Source organism: Liolophura sinensis, chromosome 1 (genome assembly GCF_032854445.1).
Source record: "Liolophura sinensis isolate JHLJ2023 chromosome 1, CUHK_Ljap_v2, whole genome shotgun sequence".
Lineage (NCBI taxonomy): Eukaryota > Metazoa > Mollusca > Polyplacophora > Chitonida > Chitonidae > Liolophura > Liolophura sinensis.
The window spans coordinates 94613568-94625968 of record NC_088295.1 but is presented as its reverse complement, the minus strand read 5'-3'; the positions used below and the strand labels follow the sequence as shown (position 1 = coordinate 94625968).

At 40.6% G+C, this 12401-nt stretch overlaps 1 protein-coding gene across 4 annotated transcripts in view; it reads left to right on the top strand.

Moving 5' to 3' along the window:
* The window catches only part of LOC135462159 (uncharacterized), a 51928-nt gene that overhangs the window by 26504 nt on the left and 13023 nt on the right, over window positions 1-12401 (top strand). For 3 of the 4 annotated variants that reach the window (XM_064739534.1, XM_064739537.1, XM_064739536.1), the window contains 11 exons: window positions 2673-2795; window positions 3275-3397; window positions 4007-4129; window positions 4565-4690; window positions 5096-5218; window positions 6029-6151; window positions 6688-6807; window positions 7346-7450; window positions 9677-9796; window positions 10757-10900; window positions 11215-11322. In XM_064739534.1, coding sequence (XP_064595604.1) covers window positions 2673-2795; window positions 3275-3397; window positions 4007-4129; window positions 4565-4690; window positions 5096-5218; window positions 6029-6151; window positions 6688-6807; window positions 7346-7450; window positions 9677-9796; window positions 10757-10900; window positions 11215-11322 — 1338 coding nt within the window. The remainder of the gene's footprint in view (window positions 1-2672; window positions 2796-3274; window positions 3398-4006; window positions 4130-4564; window positions 4691-5095; window positions 5219-6028; window positions 6152-6687; window positions 6808-7345; window positions 7451-9676; window positions 9797-10756; window positions 10901-11214; window positions 11323-12401) is intronic. The other variant, XM_064739535.1, reaches the window with a different exon arrangement.

The following is a 12401-nucleotide window of genomic DNA, read 5'->3' as shown; positions in this document are numbered from 1 at the left end:
AAATACATGATATATTGGGGCTGCTCTGACATTGTAGACATTGATGAGTGAGCTGTGAGTAATTATGGGTGTCAGCAGAACTGTCAAAATACATGATATATTGGGGCTGCTTTGACATTGTAGACATTTATGAGTGAGCTGTGAGTAGTTATGGGTGTCAGCAGAACGGTCAAAATACATGATATATTGGGGCTGTTCTGACATTGTAGACATTGATGAGTGTGCCTTGGGTAGTGGCGAGTGTCAGCAGAAAGGTCAAAATACATGATATATTGGGGCTGCTCTGACAACGGAGACATTGATGAGTGAACTGTGAGTAATTGTGGGTGTCAGCAGAACGGTCAAAATGCATGATATATTGGGGCTGCTCTGACATCGGAGACATTGATGAGTGAGCTGTGAGTAATTGTGGGTATCGGCAGAACGGTCAGAATGCATGATATATTGGGGCTGCTCTGACATTGTAGACATTTATGAGTGAGCTGTGAGTAGTTATGGGTGTCAGCAGAACAGTCAAAATACATGATATATTGGGGCTGCTCTGACATTGTAGACATTTATGAGTGAGCTGTGAGTAGTTATGGTGTCAGCAGAACAGTCAAAATACATGATATATTGGGGCTGCTTTGACATTGTAGACATTTATGAGTGAGCTGTGAGTAGTTATGGTGTCAGCAGAACAGTCAAAATACATGATATATTGGGGCTGCTTTGACATTGTAGACATTTATGAATGAGCTGTGAGTAGTTATGGGTGTCAGCAGAACGGTCAAAATACATGATATATTGGGGCTGCTCTGACATTGTAGACATTGATGAGTGAGCTGTGAGTAATTATGGGTGTCAGCAGAACGGTCAAAATACATGATATATTGGGGCTGCTTTGACATTGTAGACATTTATGAGTGAGCTGTGAGTAGTTATGGGTGTCAGCAGAACTGTCAAAATACATGATATATTGGGGCTGCTGTGACATCGTAGACATTGATGAGTGAGGTGTGAGTAGTTATGGGTTTCAGCAGATATGTTGGAACTGTTCTGACATTGTAGACATTGATGAGTGTGCCTTGGGTAGTGGCGAGTGTCAGCAGAACGGTCAAAATACATGATATTGGGGCTGCTCTGACATTGTAGACATTGATGAGTGAGCTGTGAGTAATTGTGGGTGTCAGCAGAACAGTCAAAATACATGATATATTGGGGCTGCTCTGACATTGTAGACATTGATGTGTGAACTGAGTAATTGTGGGTGTCAGCAGAACAGTCAAAATACATGATATATTGGGGCTGCTCTGACATTGTAGACATTGATGTGTGAACTGAGTAATTGTGGGTGTCAGCAGAACGGTCAAAATACATGATATATTGGGGCTGCTTTGACATCGTAGACATTGATGAGTGAACTGTGAGTAATTGTGGGTGTCAGCAGAACGGTCAAAATACATGATATATTGAGGCTGCTCTGACATTGTAGACATTGATGAGTGAGCTGTGAGTAATTGTGGGTGTCAGCAGAAAGGTCAAAATACATGATATGTTGGGGCTGCTTTGACATTGTAGACATTTATGAGTGAGCTGTGAGTAGTTATGGGTGTCAGCAGAACGGTCAAAATACATGATATATTGGGGCTGCTCTGACATCGTAGACATTGATGAGTTAACTGTGAGTAATTATGGGTGTCAGCAGAACTGTCAAAATGCATGATATATTGGGGCTGCTCTGACATCGGAGACATTGATGAGTGAGCTGTGAGTAGTTATGGGTGTCAGCAGAACGGTCAAAATGCATGATATATTGGGGCTGCTGTGACATTGTAGACATTTATGAGTGAGCTGTGAATAGTTATGGGTATCAACAGAACGGTCAAAATACATGATATTGGGGCTGCTCTGACATTGTAGACATTTATGAATGAGCTGTGAGTAGTTATGGGTGTCAGCAGAACAGTCAAAATACATGATATATTGGGGCTGCTCTGACATCGTAGACATTTATGAGTGAGCTGTGAGTAGTTATGGGTGTCAGCAGAACGGTCAAAATACATGATATATTGGGGCTGCTCTGACATCGTAGACATTGATGAGTGAGCTGTGAGTAATTATGGGTGTCAGCAGAACAGTCAAAATACATGATATTGGGGCTGCTCTGACATTGTAGACATTGATGAGTGAGCTGTGAGTAATTATGGGTGTCAGCAGAACGGTCAAAATACATGATATATTGGGGCTGGTCTGACATCGGAGACATTTATGAGTGAGGTGTGAGTAGTTATGGGTGTCACCAGAACGGTCAAAATACATGATATATTGGGGCTGCTCTGACATCATGGACATTGATGAGTGAGCTGTGAGTAGTTATGGGTGTCAGCAGAACGGTCAAAATACATGATATATTGGGGCTGCTCTGACATTGTAGACATTGATGAGTGAGCTGTGAGTAATTATGGGTGTCAGCAGAACGGTCAAAATGCATGATATTGGGACTGTTCTGACATTGTAGACATTGATGAGTGTGCCTTGGGTAGTGGCGAGTGTCAGCAAAATTGTCAAAATACATGATATATTGGGGCTGCTCTGACATTGTAGACATTGATGAGTGTGCCGTGGATAGTGGCGAGTGTCAGCAAAACTGTCAAAATACATGATATATTGGGGCTGCTTTGACATTGTAGACATTGATGAGTGTGCCGTGGGTAATGGTGGGTGTCAGCAGAATTGTCACAACATCCCAGGGTCCTTCTCCTGTAGCTGTGAGGACGGCTTTACCACACCCGACTGGGGGGTCACCTGTAAAGGTAAGCTTTGCACGTACACATGACTAAGCTTCTCCTTGTCACCACTGGGACTGTACTTTGGTTAGTTGGCTGGCAATTTAGTGACTCTTTTAGGGAGTCGTGACAACTGACATTGCAGAGGCATGCTGATGAAGGCCCGTAAATACATGTATGGTTAGAATGGAAGTAAGTTTAAGTGTGGTTTTAGAAGGAAAATACACAGCATAAAGATGAATGTATAATAGATCTTTTGTTTGCTATTGTTATCTGACAGAAGATGTTATTGTTATTGCCTCATGCACAAGGTCAAGTTTTAGAAGTCATGGTCAAGAAGTATATCATAATAATGCACCACAAAATTGAATTTATTTTGAAATTTGCGATTTGAAATATGTGAATTATTTCTCTTTTGTGTATGTCTCCTGTTCTGAAATTTTTAGAGAAATTAATTTTTCTTTTCAAGAAAAATTTCCCTTTCATTACAATGCTGTTTGTTTCAGATATAGATGAGTGTGCAGTGATGAATGGTCAATGTGAACACACGTGTTATAACTGGGCAGGGGGTTATGAGTGTCTGTGTGACGAGGGTTACAGCACTAAGGATGAGGGGATTACCTGTAATGGTAAGTCTGGTGATGTCAGCTCTCATTGCTTAGGTGTGACGGGATATATGCTGTGAGCATACCTTTGGTAACTGGGCAGGGGGTTATAAGTGTCTGTGTGAAGAGGGTTACAGCACTAAGGATGAGGGGATTACCTGCTATGGTAATGATGTCAGCTTTCATCAGGATTTATATGGTTCACATATCTGTGATGTCAGCTTTCATTGCTAAGGTGTGACAGGATTTATACCGTCAACACATCTGTGGTGTCAGCTGTCATTGCTCAGCTGTCACCTGATGCAGGCACCAGGGTACTTACATGCACTATTCCCTGAACCCAAAGCAAGAAGACAGCCATGTACATGTATTAAAGCTGCTATTTTGAGGAAATGATGATAACGGCTGATTGTTTAATTCCTCCTGGTGCCAGTAGAACCAGCTTTGATTGGATAAAGTATAATCATGTACACAATCCACAGTGATTGAAGTCAGACGAGCTTTGTTTTGAAGAGATAGTTTTTGATTCTGTCTTGCAGCTCCTTATCTTCACAGTGTTTTTATATGATTTCCAAGTTTGTTGGAATGCTGTTCGCCCCCATATTCATTTAAAATTTCGTTTTAAAATTCCAGACATAGTTGAGTGCGCCAATAACAATGGCGGCTGTACCCACACATGTACGAATACAGATGGGTCATTTATCTGTACCTGCAACCAAGGCTTCTATCTTTTACCTGATAAGAAAATATGTAAAGGTATGTGTATCAGCTAAGCGTCACTGTTTTACTGTTACACTGTTTTTACATTTTCATTAACTTTCCTTTTTTTACACTGCTTTGCAATAAAAATTAGTATAAATATTGTGTTTCTTAGTTTCCACTGGATCATCTTTAATATGCTCATGTACAGTTTTGTTTTTCTCTCGTGTATTTGATATGTTTGATAAAAGCTTCATTTTATGAACAGTGTAGTATTCATTTAGGGAAGCATTCTAGGATTTTGCGGGTGGGACCATGACTTTAAGTCAGGAGACAAGAGATGAGGAGGTCAGGAGCATAATTTAAGAAATAAACACTTGAGAAAGGTTCTCTTATTATTATAAAGTTAAGGTGTTCTTTACTGTTTTACCATGGATTTGTTGAGATGTGTTTTTATTCTAAAAATGAGACTTCAATTACCGTGAAATTTAGACACAGATGAATGTGCAACAGCCAATGGTAACTGTGATCAGATCTGCACCAATGAGGAAAGTAGCTACACATGCAGCTGTCAAGTTGGATACCTCTTGGATCAGAGTGATGAAAAGGCATGTCATGGTAAGCTGTTCATTTATTGGTACTGACCAGAAAACATGTCATGGTGAACTGAATCATACTGACCAGAAAATATGTCATGGTGAACTGCATGATACTGACCAGAAAACATGGAAAAACCTACAATGTAAAGCTACTGAAACTTGGCAGAAAACATGACATGACCACAGAATGAACTAAAATGGCAGAGTTTTCCAGAATTCCAAAATAAGATAAGTATTTTCATGAATGATATTAAACAAAGCCATACATAAAGAGACATCAACAAAAATTTCTGTAAAAACTAGATTGTACATGTGAGAATTAACATGTAATACCTGTGCAATCAGCTAAGGCTGTAGATGTGATGTAGTTTACATATACTGTATACATGAATATGATGAGTGATTTTTGGACTTCTGTGTACAGACATTGATGAGTGTTCCAGTAACAATGGTGGTTGTACACATACCTGTACAAACTCTGACGGCTCATTCACCTGTACCTGTAACAAGGGCTACTTCATACAAGTCGACCAGAAAACATGCCTAGGTAATTCACGCGCACACTTTTGTGGCAAAGTTATGTTAACTGTATGTAGATTATTGCAGTCATTGAAAAAACAAACAAACAGTCCAGTGTTTTCTGAACTAGTATGGTACATGTCATAAGAAATGACAGGGTAGGTCTCTACTGAATTACCTACCTTGTCCCATCAGTGCAGCTGTAATGTACAGGGGTTATGTTTTTGTTTTGTAAAACTATAATTGGGACCTTCATACCCAGCAAAGCATTCAGTCTGTAGATTGCATCATAACTGTGATAACTGTTTCCTCAGGACTAGAATGTGGTAAAACCTTGATATTTGTCATTGAAAGGTGTTCAGTGAAGTTAAACTTGTGCAGCTCAGTCAGTATGAACATGTACGTATTCGCCCAAGCTGTCGGTTCTGTTTCATTTAGGGTTTGCATTTTCTAATTTCTGATAAAAATGGCAAAAAAAAAAAAAAAGAAACTTTTCCTTTTACTTTTTTGTGTCATGAGTCCTAATTTCTTGAATACTTTCCCCAGTTCTTTGGAGGTTTGTGTTAGAGTTAACGCTGTGTTGGGAATTGGTCATGTGGCTAGTGAACTGGGATGCCCATTATGGTGGACAATTTGGATATGGATTACTTATCCTTTTTGAGTCCCACATAATAACAGAGCCCTCCAGAAATGCACCTAGAAGTCTGAAACAGTGACCACAAGGAGGGTAATTCAGCTTGGAGGTATTGTCATTAATAATTTATACTATTCTAATCAGTACACTGCAGTGTGTTCTATACCACCCTGTAATGCACTTACCCTTGTTATTTTCTGCAAGACATTGATGAGTGTTCAGATAACAACGGGGGCTGTTCACACGACTGTGAGAACAGTGAGAGCTCATACAGCTGTAACTGTAACACTGGCTTCTACCTGCTGGATGATGACAAGACCTGTCAAGGTAAAGTTGTGAGAACAGAGAGAGCTCATACGGCTGTAACTGTCACATTGACTTCTACTTGCCAAATGATGGCAAGAAAAATAAGGAAGGCTAATGACTCATCCAATTCACTGAACATTGCCCGGGCCTCAATGACTCAGATACTTACATATGTGCTCATATAAGTGGTTGGTTCCCCCGGGCTCTGCCTGGTTTCCACCCACTATAACGCTGGCCACCGTCGTATAAGTGAAATATTCTTGAGTACGTCGTAAAACACCAATCAAATAAATAAATAAATAATATAAATGGATGGCATTCACCAGCTACATGTATCAGATGCATAAATCCTGTGATATAATGGGATAATGAAATGTGTAACAGACAATTTTGTCATGACTAAGGAGGAACCAAATTATACTAAAAACACTGTCATTTTGTTGTGTGGAGAGAAGTGTTAAAAAATGAGTTGAAAAAGATTATTGCACAGTTTGTTATCTAGTTTCTCTTCTGATAGCCCATTAAGCACTGCCTATAATACTAATTTTGATGTGCAGATGTTGACGAGTGTGCCATTGACTTGGGGGGATGTGCAGAGAAGTGTGTTAACTCACCTGGCTCTTACGCCTGTACCTGTGAGGAGGGCAGGGCGTTTGATCTGAACGGCATCTGTCAACGTAAGCCTCCAATGACTCCAAGCCTGGTTTGTGACCCAGTCAGTCAAATTGCCTTTACATTAGTTGTTCTGGGTTTATAGAGGAAGATATGTGGTGGAAGGCAAAATCTAAGTGTTCTATAGGATTCTGTTGAGGTGCTATATTATTTTGCCTTCTGTCCCACCCATTCGTGTGTCAATATTTCAGAGTGTCACAACCACTTATTTGTTTGTAATTTCTTCTACAGGCAGCCTCTTCTTACATGTTCTTTGATCAGTGCTGCACATTCACCCAGGAGCCTCTCACCAATGCTTGAGTTCAGGTCCAACTCATGCTGGCCTCCACTCTGCCCATACATGGGAAGGTCTGTCAGCAAGCTGAGGATGGGTGTGGGTTTTCCTGGGCTCTGCCCGGTTTCCTGTCACCATATTACTGGTTGCCGTCATATGAGTGAAATATTCTTATATTGCTTTAAAAATCAATGAAATGAATAAATGTTCTTTGATACATGTAGTTGCTGATCCTCCCCACATTGTTTGATATCGGGTCTTTATCTCAGCGGTGTGTTATGATTACGCCCCGGGGGAGTGTGGTGCTGGCGGACGGTGCCGATCTCCAGGAGTCTGTGACTGTAAACATGGCTATGAACCAGTTAAATGCCTTGGTAAGACAAGAACACACTCATTGTTTGTGACAAGATAAATCTTAAGCTGAGTAACAAGTAGTAGTAACAAGTTAATAGTGTTGATGTGGTATAAAACAGCTTGGAGCATCAAATCTAGAGAGAAAACAGGGCATTACATACTTGTAGTAACCAGTTAATAGTGTTGACGTGTTATAAAACAGCTTGGAGCTTCAAATTTAGAGAGAAAGCTGGGCAGTACATACATGTAGTAACAAGTTAATAGTGTTGATGTGGTATAAAACAGCTTGGAGCATCAAATCTAGAGAGAAAACAGGGCATTACATACTTGTAGTAACCAGTTAATAGTGTTGACGTGTTATAAAACAGCTTGGAGCTTCAAATTTAGAGAGAAAGCTTGGCAGTACATACATGTAGTAACAAGTTAATAGTGTTGATGTGGTATAAAACAGCTTGGAGCATCAAATCTAGAGAGAAAACAGGGCATTACATACTTGTAGTAACCAGTAAATAGTGTTGACGTGTTATAAAACAGCTTGGAGCTTCAAATTTAGAGAGAAAGCTGGGCAGTACATACATGTAGTAACAAGTTAATAGTGTTGATGTGGTATAAAACAGCTTGGAGCATCAAATCTAGAGAGAAAACAGGGCATTACATACTTGTAGTAACCAGTTAATAGTGTTGACGTGTTATAAAACAGCTTGGAGCTTCAAATTTAGAGAGAAAGCTGGGCAGTACATACATGTAGTAACAAGTTAATAGTGTTGATGTGGTATAAAACAGCTTGGAGCATCAAATCTAGAGAGAAAACAGGGCATTACATACTTGTAGTAACCAGTTAATAGTGTTGACGTGTTATAAAACAGCTTGGAGCATCAAATCTAGAGAGAAAACAGGGCAGTACATACATGTAGTAACCAGTTAATAGTGTTGACGTGTTATAAAACAGCTTGGAGCATCAAATCTAGAGAGAAAGCTTGGCAGTACATACATGTAGTAACCAGTTAATAGTGTTGACGTGTTATAAAACAGCTTGGAGCATCAAATCTAGAGAGAAAACAGGGCATTGCATACTTGTAGTAACCAGTTAATAGTGTTGACGTGTTATAAAACAGCTTGGAGCATCAAATCTAGAGAGAAAACAGGGCATTACATACTTGTAGTAACCAGTTAATAGTGTTGACGTGGTATAAAACAGCTTGGAGCATCAAATCTAGAGAGAAAACAGGGCATTACATACTTGTAGTAACCAGTTAATAGTGTTGACGTGTTATAAAACAGCTTGGAGCTTCAAATTTAGAGAGAAAGCTTGGCAGTACATACATGTAGTAACAAGTTAATAGTGTTGACGTGGTATAAAACAGCTTGGAGCATCAAATTTAGAGAGAAAGCTGGGCAGTACATACATGTAGTAACCAGTTAATAGTGTTGACGTGTTATAAAACAGCTTGGAGCATCAAATCTAGAGAGAAAACAGGGCATTACATACTTGTAGTAACCAGTTAATAGTGTTGACGTGGTATAAAACAGCTTGGAGCATCAAATCTAGAGAGAAAACAGGGCATTACATACTTGTAGTAACCAGTTAATAGTGTTGACGTGTTATAAAACAGCTTGGAGCTTCAAATTTAGAGAGAAAGCTTGGCAGTACATACATGTAGTAACCAGTTAATAGTGTTGACGTGGTATAAAACAGCTTGGAGCATCAAATCTAGAGAGAAAACAGGGCATTGCATACTTGTAGTAACCAGTTAATAGTGTTGACGTGTTATAAAACAGCTTGGACCTTCAAATTTAGAGAGAAAGCTGGGCAGTACATACATGTAGTAACCAGTTAATAGTGTTGATGTGGTATAAAACAGCTTGGAGCATCAAATCTAGAGAGAAAACAGGGCATTGCATACTTGTAGTAACCAGTTAATAGTGTTGACGTGTTATAAAACAGCTTGGAGCTTAAAAATTTAGAGAGAAAGCTTGGCAGTACATACATGTAGTAACAAGTTAATAGTGTTGACGTGTTATAAAACAGCTTGGAGCTTCAAATTTAGAGAGAAAGCTGGGCAGTACATACATGTAGTAACCAGTTAATAGTGTTAGCCTGGTAAACCGGCTTGGAACAAGTCAGCTTGATGTTGAGGATGCCCAGAAACCAGCACCTATTCATCAGGATGTTATTGAAAGAAATAAAAAGGTAAAGCTTGCTTAATGATTGAGGGTTTATTGTTATGAATTCTTTCCCCTTGTAGACATCAATGAGTGTGCGGTGGAGAATGGCAACTGTACGGGCAAGTGTGTGAACCGACCTGGCTCATACTACTGTACCTGTGAACAGGGCTTTTATCTGGAGGATGGCCACACTTGTATGGGTAAGTCCACTGTTAGCATCAACCATGTTAGCAGTTAACCATGGTATGAGCTACATGAAGAGGATTGTTGGTTTTGTATTAGGCCAAGACTGGTATTAAGCTTTATGTCTGACAATTCTTTTGGAGCTACATGTACTGATGTGTAGCAGACAGGACAGTTCTATACATACATGTGCTTTATGACCAGCAGATATTTATTATCTGTTTGTGATATGATGGAAAGATTGCTTTTCTATAATGACAATACGATTTGAGATTAGAAGCAGAATGTTACATCTTGTGATGCTGTACAGTTGTAATGTGGTGTTGTACAGAAGTAATGTGATGCTGCATAGATGTAATGTGATGTTTTATAGGTGTAATGTGATGTTGTATAGGATTAGTGTAGTGTTGTATAGAAGTAATTTGTTGTAGAGAGTTAATGTGATGCTGTACAGATGTAATGTGATGCTGTACAGTGGTAATGTGGCCCGGTACAGAAGTTATGTGATGTTGTACAGAAGTAATATGGTGTTGTACAGATGTGATGCGATGCTGTACAGAGATAATGTGGTGTACAGAAGTAATGTGATGTTATACAGAAGTAATATGATGTACAGAAGGAATGCAATGTTGTACAGAATTAATGTGGTGTTGTACAGAAATAATGTGATGTTGTACAGAAGTAATGTGTTGTAGAAAATTAATGCGATATTGTACAAAAGTAATGTGTTATGGAAAAGTAATGCGATGTAAAAATGTGGTGCTACACAGATGTAATGTGACTTTGTACAGTTATGTAATACTGTACCAGTATGGTGTGTTGTTGTACAGATTTAATGTGATGTTGTACAAACATAATGCAATGCTCTAGTGATGTCATGTGATGTTGTACAGATGTAATGTGATGTTGTACAGATGTAATGTGAAGCTACACAGATGTAATTCAATGCTACACAGATGTAATTCAATGCTGCACAGATGTAATATGCTGTTGTACAGATGTGGATGAGTGCAGTGGAGGGATGGATATCTGCTCTCATACCTGTGTGAACCTGTATGGGTCCTTCAGGTGTGAGTGTCCCACGGGCTACAAGCTACAGCTGGCTACCTACACCTGTCAATGTAAGCATCCCCCACCCCACTCAATGCTTCCCCAGGTGTGTCAACATAACTCAAGTCCCAAAAAGAACACTTTTTCATTCAAGATTCACATTAAGTCAGGCACATGAAAATACCACGTCAGCTGCCTTCAAGTGGTGTATGCATAAGCAAACAATGAGTATAACGTAAAAAAAGCATTTGTAAAATAAGTATGTACATGTACGAATGTATTGTTTAGTTGGAGATTTTCCACCGTATTTGTACAAACTTCAGTCAGTGTGAAAAGGCTTTTTTCCTCACTTCTGCCAGATTTATTCACCTTTCTACCTTTGCAGTCTGCCCACCAGACGATCTAGACTGTTGGCCTATGTGTACCCATGTGGGGTCAGACTGTGTGTGTGAGGACAGCTTCACACTGCACCAGGACAGACTGCACTGTATTGGTGAGTCCCTGACTGTTGGCCTGCGTGTACCCATGTGGGGTCAGACTGTGTGTGTGAGGACAGCTTCACACTGCACCAGGACGGACTGCACTGTATTGGTGAGTCCCTGACTGTTGGCCTAAGTGTACCCATGTGAGGTCGGACTGTGTGTGTGAGGACAGCTTCACACTGCACCAGGACGGACTGCACTGTATTGGTGAGTCCTTGACTGTTGGCCTAAGTGTACCCATGTGGGGTCAGACTGTGTGTGTGAGGACAGCTTCACACTGCACCAGGACAGACTGCACTGTATTGGTGAGTCCCTGACTGTTGGCCTGCGTGTACCCATGTGGGGTCAGACTGTGTGTGTGAGGACAGCTTCACACTGCACCAGGACGGACTGCACTGTATTGGTGAGTCCCTGACTGTTGGCCTAAGTGTACCCATGTGAGGTCGGACTGTGTGTGGACAAATTCACACTGCACCAGGACTGACTGTTGGCTAAAGTGTACCGCTCAGGGATCAGACTGGGTATGTGAGGACAGGTTCACACTGCACCAGGAAAGACTGCACTGTATTGGTAAGTCTCTGACTGTTGGCCTAAGTGTACCCATGTGAGGTCGGACTGTGTGTGGACAAATTCACACTGCACCAGGACTGACTGTTGGCCAAAGTGTACCCCTCAGGGATCAGACTGGGTATGTGAGGACAGGTTCACACTGCACCAGGAAAGACTGCACTGTATTGGTAAGTCCCTGACTGATGGTCTGATTGTACCCCTGAAGGGTCAGACTGTGTGTGTGAGGACAGGTTCACACTGCACCAGGACAGACGGCACTGTGTTGTTCCTTACTGTTGGCCTGAGTGTACGGCTGAGGGGTCAGACTCTGTGTGTGTGTGTGTGTGTGTGTGTGTGTGAGGACAGATTTACGCTGCACCATGAAGGACTACGCCATATTGGTAGGTCCCTGCATCAACTGTCTAAATCAATTCGGAACAAGCTAAGAATTATGAATGTCCTGGAGTGGATCATTAATGGAAAGTACATGTACAAGTGTAGTCTGAACTTTTCTGAGGGGAATCTTGAGGATAAATTATCC